This window comes from Sinocyclocheilus anshuiensis, unplaced genomic scaffold (genome assembly GCF_001515605.1).
Source record: "Sinocyclocheilus anshuiensis isolate Anshui unplaced genomic scaffold, SAMN03320099.WGS_v1.1 scaffold464, whole genome shotgun sequence".
Classification (NCBI taxonomy): Eukaryota; Metazoa; Chordata; class Actinopteri; order Cypriniformes; family Cyprinidae; genus Sinocyclocheilus; species Sinocyclocheilus anshuiensis.
Window position 1 is genome coordinate 168676 of NW_015555731.1, and position 7417 is coordinate 176092.

Below are 7417 nucleotides of genomic sequence, written 5' to 3' on the forward strand. Positions count from 1 at the left end.
ATATTTCTATCTATCTATCTATCTATCATTCTATCTATCTATCTATCTATCTATCTATCTATCATCTGACTATTTCTATCTATCTATCTATCTATCTATCTATCTATCTATCTTCAGTCTGATTCTATCTATCTATCTATCTATCTATCTATCTATCTATCTATCTCTGACAGACTTTATTGCCTTCAAATCATTCAAACTTTAAGCTTTTAAAACTACTTTAAACTTCAAACTATTTCAGACTGAAAATCATCAAACTTAAAACTTTTTAAACTTCTTAAACTTTTTAATCTTTTCAAACTTTTTCAAACTTTCTGGACCGGCTTTCTCAAGCCAACTTAAAGTTTGTCTTGACAAACTTTTTTAGATAGTATTTTGAAATAGTATTTTTCTTTATCCATGAATATCAAATTCTCATATTCAGTAGATCTTCATTTTATTTATTATACTTCATATTTTTTTAATACATAAATCAACTTTATTGGGGGTAAGAATACACTACTGTCATAATTCCTGTTTGGTCTTTGATAGTCATTAAAAAAAAACAAAAAAACCTTGAAAAGTCAAAAATGACTCGCATTGTTTAACCTTGTATAAATGTTTTTTTTTTCCCCCTGGCTTTTGGTTTTAACTTTATTTATTTTTTTATTTTGTATTATATATGTGTTGTTATTGTTTATGTTGTTCTATACTTGTTAATACAACTTCATTTAAGTCCTTTGGCATGAATAAAGACGCAGTGTTTGGAAAGTGTCCATCACTACTGTGGTGTTTTGCGTCTCACCGGCTCTGCTGATTCTCAGTGGATACTGACTGGAGTTCAGCACCTCGTCCTCGTCCTGCTCGTCGATCACCTTGCATTGCCGCAGGTACGGTGTCAACTTCGCCGGGTTTAAAACGCGGGTCAGTTTGTGTCGCACTCCTTCCACTCGCTCCCACAGCTCCTCGTACTTCTCCTCCTCTGACGGAGACATGAGCGAACTCTCGTCTCCCAGCGGCCATTCACCTGCGAGAAAACAGAAGACGTTTATGAGGTTCACGATCATAACATGAAGCAGCTGCTCTTCAAGTGGCAGGTGATGTGGGAGGCAAGAAATCGTGCCTGTTTTCTGTTTTTGTAGTTGCTTTAGTTAGTACTTCAAAAATGGTCAAAGGTCAAACAACATTTGGGTCATAAGACACCTACAAACCAACACAACAAATCATCAACACTCCAGATGGGAGTTACTCATCAAATTCAGTTCAAACCACACTCTTAAAACTAAAGGTTCCTGACAGGGTTTTTCACAGCAATGCCATAAAAGAACCCTTTTGGGTTCCCAAAGAACAATTCTTAAAAGAACCATTGTTTTCATAGTCTGAAGATCATTTTAATATTCTAAAGACCCTTTTTTTCTTTATAAAGAACCTTTCGTTCAATGGGGCGCAGTCTGGTTAGCAGCACTGTAAAAGCTCAATCATTTTAAACACACTTTTTAAAAATGATATTGAGCCTTACAATTTAATGTTTTTTTGAGTCGTTGATATAAATCAAAAGTAGAGAAAATAAAGAAAATATAATTTTTATTTATGGAGAAAATTCATACTGGACCTGAATCAACACAAATCACTTCTTATTCAAACCTGGCTTGCTTAAATTAGTTTTTTTTTTTTTTTTTAAAGAAAAATCTCACAAAAAAAAAAAAAAAATGATGGAAAATTGGCTTATTTTAAAAGAATTTGCTTCTTCTCAGGTCCATTTGGTAAAAGCACATTCATTCAAACTGAATAAAATATATATTTAAAATTCAGTCCCAATGGTTCCAAATGGACCCAAAAGTTATGGAAGAAATGGAAGTTACTGCACCTCATTCACGAAACAAACTTATAATTATTTCACACCAGTGAATTGGTGAATGAATCTGAGCAAGATTTTCTGACAATCTGATTCAAAGGATTCAAGTGATTGTAGTGATTGTACAGTTATGGGAGATTTGCAGCATCAGACCACAAGCGAAATAAGTTCAAATGGCGAAGGTAAAACAAAGATTTTTCGTTGTAACTTTTAAATAAATCACAATTATTGGAGTAAGTAGAAAGTAAGTCTTTCTACCATGAAAAAAATATAATGTTTACTATGTGTTACTTGCTGTTTCTTTGTAATTGTGAAATTAACCATTTCTGAGTGAAAACTGTTTCAACAGCAGTTCTTTCTTTGCTTCTTTTTTCTTTCTTTCTTTTCAGTGTGTTTTGGTGAACTGGTGGCTACTTTGTATATCGTACAATCTTATTAACTGTTTGGATGTTTCTGTATGATATTTATGCTCCACTGATGGTTATGTTCACATAACATTATTGTACAAATCACAAAATAGTAAAAAATACAAATAACTCTAAAAATAGTTATGTTTTCTCATGAGATTGGGGTGAATGCATGTGATGAAGGTGATATCCTAAATCCACATGATCATAACATGATCATAAAACAGATTGTAAATTCAACGCATGAAGAGCACAACATCTCACTGCTGGGGAATGCAGACAGTACCATGCAGACCTCTCACTGAACTTGAGAGATAATCAGAGAAACAGACTGATAACGCTGCTGGAGGAAAACAAAAACTGCATTTTCATCCAGACCTGCACACCAAAATGTTACCGCTCTGAGGTTTCTCGGGAGACTTGGCGTAGATATCAGTTACGATTCATTTAATCATCACCTTTGTCTATATACTTCTAAAATTCCTTCACATGAATAAAACACACCCAAACAACTAAACTGCCATCATCCAGTAAGAGTGCAGAGCTATGAAAGCATTCATGTAGAGCCCTCTATCTCTAACTTTTGATTGCAAACCTGTGGCAAACCTGAGGAATTAAAAAGATCTTATTTGTGATTCTTCTTGTGTAGAAGCACAAAAAAAATACACTGAATATACTGTTTCCAAACAAACTATCTTCCTCTTGAGAGATGATGAAGATTAGGGGTGTGTGAGGGGTTTGTGTGCGTCTGTGTTCAGGTCAGGCAGGTCCAAACACATGCTGGAATCTCAATGAATGTCTCATAGTGAAGGAATCCAGTGCTGGGAACGACAACACTTTATTGTACACTAATAGAAGCACAGACTAATGTACACTAACATTAGCACATAGGCCTGTACTACACACATGATAGGCTGCATTTCAAACAAGTAATAATAATACAGTAATATTAACACAATGCTAACATAAAACTAATAATATGCTAATCCAAAGTTATAAATAAAACATCAATTAAGAACGTTTAAAAAAAATACAAAAAAGTCTTTCCACATACAATTATCAAGTTTAATTCAGTGTAACGTGCCGTTTCTTTGTAATTAGGCTACTTGTGAAAATGACTACCAATTTTTGAGTTACATTTGTTTCAACTTAAATCCTACATCATTTTTTTCATTATAGGCTATACACTAACTGATATAGGCTTCGTTATGAAAACACAAGAATAATAACGTTAAAAACAACACAAGAATGAGGTCACCTGTGTGCCAAGGACACTGAAAAAGACTAGTCAAGTTTTAAATATAAACGTGTTTTTTCCCATAATGTCACATAATGCCGTAGTATCACTGAATCAAACATTTGATTCATTCGTTGATTTTATTCTGTATAAATGAATCGGTTACTCAAGCAGCTGATGAGGCTAAACAGATAAACGACTGAACGTTAAAGGTCTTACCGCTCATGATTCAGCTGATGAACGAATGAGATGAGAGAAATGAAAACAGCGACACTTCAGACAGACACAAACCAGATGCGAAAATGCGAGGCGAAGTTAGTTATGAGCGGCGACTCTCTCTCTCTCTCTCTCTCTCTCTCTCTCTCTCTCTCAGGAGTCAAAGCTACATTGACACAATCGTTTACATTCGTCTGCCTTTCTGCCTTGACACCCACATTATTTGAATTTAAACTTCAGGAATCGATTTAACGTATAGGCTTAATTATTTTAGAAAAATAACGCTCAGTCAGTGTTCGGAGACAACTATGGGAAAACACAAAATGCCTGAGTCACGCAACAAAATATGAAAGTCACGGTGAAAACTTCATGTGGCAATGCTCGTGTTAATTTGTAACTAGTATCCGGCGTGATTAGTCACATTCCAGGCGGGTCAGAGAGTTCAGTGACCTGTTAGTTCATGTGAGGATGAGGATGATCCACTGGAGGGAGACACGAGACTGGACATGAAACACGGACTGACCGCTTCAGATATTTATTCATAAAGTGCAGAGGTGTAAACAATGTCTATGTTTTGAACAAGTTAAACCTGACATTAAAATATCAATTAACAATAGGCTATCTACAAGTAAGAGCTTGAAAGCAATATGAACTAAGTCGTTTAACATGCATAAGGTTTAATAATTAATTAATTTTATTGATTGTCTTTTTCCCTTATATACCCCTGACATGTTGGGTTAGGTATTTTTGTTTGTACAATATGCTTGATTCTCAATAAAATAAATAAACACATTTTATATTAACTGTAGGCCTACAGTCTGTAAAGTCTTCTGTAGATGCCATATAGATTTTTACATGGATGAAAACAAAGTTGTGACAACTTTTAAAACTGTCTTACATAGTTCTTGAAAGTTTCTGGAAAGATTTTTCATCAGCTAAACAACTGGCATGTTAACAACAGTACATGTACATCTATCACAGCCTCAATTTCATTCCTGACAAATATTAACTATGGTGCCACCCTGACTGGTCTATTATGTTGACGATGTGTTTCAGATGTTCAGCACAGTGTTTGACAGTATTGTAGTGTCTCTTCCTGCATCTTCTGTTCATTCGTCTGTCTTGTGCTCAATCATCTCTCTGTGCCATCAGCCACAAAACCGAACGCTTGACCAGAAGCAGAAGATCAAGAGACATCCAGCGGTTGTGCGAAGGAGGAATGCAATGAAGGGCAGCCGAGCATCCAGCAGCTTCTTTCCGTCTGATCCGAACACATAATCAGAGCTTTGTCCTGCAGAAGAATGACGCTTTATGACTCCTTTCAGACACAATAAACTACTCTTGTGCCATTAATAGACAGCTGAATAGGATCTGACATCATCAGAGCTGCTGCGGCCAGAGGAACATGACCATTTCACTGCTTAGAAGACACAGAAAAGAGCATGTTTTTCAGATGTTTCTGCTAAACTGCATGGAGACATGAATCAATAGTTATCATACAGTAAGAGTAGGCCTATAGAGCTAAAAAAAATGATGTAACGATAAATGTTGGAGTTTATATTGAGATCTGTGACTTTAGTAGGCCTGAGCTTCATACAGTAGAATGAGTAATTTCAATGAATTGATTCAAATAAAAATTTCATTTGAATCATCAGAGTTGTACTAAGTTAAAATTGTGTAAGTACTTTAACTTATGAGGGGCTTAAAGAGTTGATAACTTCACAAACAATCTTTAAATTACGAGTGGCTTAAACAGTTGATAACTTCACAAACAATGATTACATGATCACCTGTGTCAGGTGATCACGTCTGAACATGAGCCTTGAATTTCATTGGAATCTCTGATTCAGTCATCCTCCTCACTACAACTATGATACAGATACACCAAAGGGCATAACAAGCCAGTGGTTTTGTGGCCGACTTATGTGCATTTAGTGTGATTCAGACACACAAACCATCAGAAACTACAGGCAGAGAACATTTCATGGTCCTGTGTCCCAAAAAATTTAAACTATTATTGTCCATTGATAAAATAATAATAGAGAAACAATAAAAATAAACAATAAATAAAATAAACAATACAATTGATATCCTACTAAAGGAATAGGCTTTTTAGCAAATCTCCACCACTTGATTGTTTATATTGTCGCAAAAATGCAAACTATAGGCTATTATCGCACAGCTACAGACTATAAAGTCGAATATAGATATTTTATCCAACTTTATTCTCATACAGTACACTCGCGTAATACGATTTTTGTGGCAAAATCTAATATCCCTTTAGGCTATTTAAAATTGGATATATGTTCAACTTTATTCACATACACATAAGCCAATATATATGGCAAATCTCAACTAGGCTACCTGATTGCTTGTTGCAAAATGAAATGCCTGACTGTTATTAACACTGTCTGTCCTGTTTTAGCCAATGAGTCTGATGTTGAACCATCTGTCTGTCCAGTTCCAAACAAGGAACCTGTTATCTGCCCCATTTGTCTAGTTATGAGCCCAGAAAATATAAATGCACGCCATGTCTGTCCCGTTAACCCTGTCACTGCCTTAGAGACATTCAGGAACTGTCTGCTTGTTCTGTTTCCCCAAATGTGTCTGAACTGTCTGTCTTGCCAGTCCTTGTTAGTGAGTCTAATTATGTCTGCCTGTTCTGTTTTCTCAAATGTGTCTGTTGAACCATCTGCCTTGCCAGTCCTAGTCTGTGAGCCCGTTTATGAACTGTCTGACTGTCTAGTTTCAGTCTGTGAGACTGTTTTTGAACTGTCTGCCTGTCCAACTTCAGTCAGTAAACCTGTTTGTGAACTGTCTGCCTGTCCAGTTTCAGTCAGTGAGCCCGTTCATGAACTGTCTGTCCGTTCAGTTGTCACCAGGGAAAATATTGATGAACTTGGTTTGTTCCCTGCCTCAGTCCTTGAGACCGTATATGCTCTGTCTGTTTCTTGTGTCTCAGTTTTCCCTAGTTCCCAGTCTCTACCAGGGGTCTCTGCTCCGTCTGCTCAGCCGCGGTGGCCTTCTGTTCTGCCGTGGTGGTCTTCTGCTCTGTCCGCTCCGCCGTGGTGGTCTTCTGTCTGGCTCTCGTGGTCTTCTGCTCTGCCATGGTGGTCTTCTGCTCCATCTGCTCCGTCATGGTGGTCTTCTGCTCCGTCCGCTCCGCCGTGGTGGTCTTCTGTCTGGCTCTCGTGGTCTTCTGCTCTGCCATGGTGGTCTTCTGCTCCATCTGCTCCGTCATGGTGGTCTTCTGCTCCGTCCGCTCCGCCGTGGTGGTCTTCTGTCTGGCTCTCGTGGTCTTCTGCTCTGCCATGGTGGTCTTCTGCTCCATCTGCTCCGTCATGGTGGTCTTCTGCTCCGTCCGCTCCGCCGTGGTGGTCTTATGTCTGGCTCTGGTGGTCTTCTGCTCCGTCGTGGTGGTCTTCTGCTCCGTCCGCTCCGCCGTGGTGGTCTTATGTCTGGCTCTGGTGGTCTTCCGCTCTGCCGTGGGGATCTTTGGACTCGTCTGCTCTGCTGTGGTGGTCCTGTTCTGCCGGTTCTGTCCTGGCGCCCTGCTCTGCCGGCTCCACCCTGGTTTCCTGCTCTGCCGGCTCCGCCCTGGCTCCCTTCTCCGCCTTGGCATCCTGCTCTGCTGCCTTTGCCTCAGTCCCCTGTCCCTTCACTTCCACATGGACCTGTCCCTCCATCCCTCCCCCTGTTCCGCCTCCTCTCCACCACCCTCCT

At 38.6% G+C, this 7417-nt stretch overlaps 1 protein-coding gene across 1 annotated transcript in view; it reads right to left on the reverse strand.

Moving 5' to 3' along the window:
* Positions 1 to 3806, reverse strand: part of LOC107672931 (caspase recruitment domain-containing protein 11) — a 20928-nt gene extending 17122 nt beyond the window's left edge. Inside the window, exons 1-2 of the mRNA XM_016466311.1 lie at positions 3698 to 3806; positions 785 to 1006 (exon numbers count right to left, since the gene is read on the reverse strand). Of these exons, the coding sequence (XP_016321797.1) occupies positions 785 to 1006; positions 3698 to 3704 (229 nt within the window). The 5' untranslated portion in view covers positions 3705 to 3806. The remainder of the gene's footprint in view (positions 1 to 784; positions 1007 to 3697) is intronic.
* Between the last annotated feature and the right edge of the window lie 3611 nt (positions 3807 to 7417).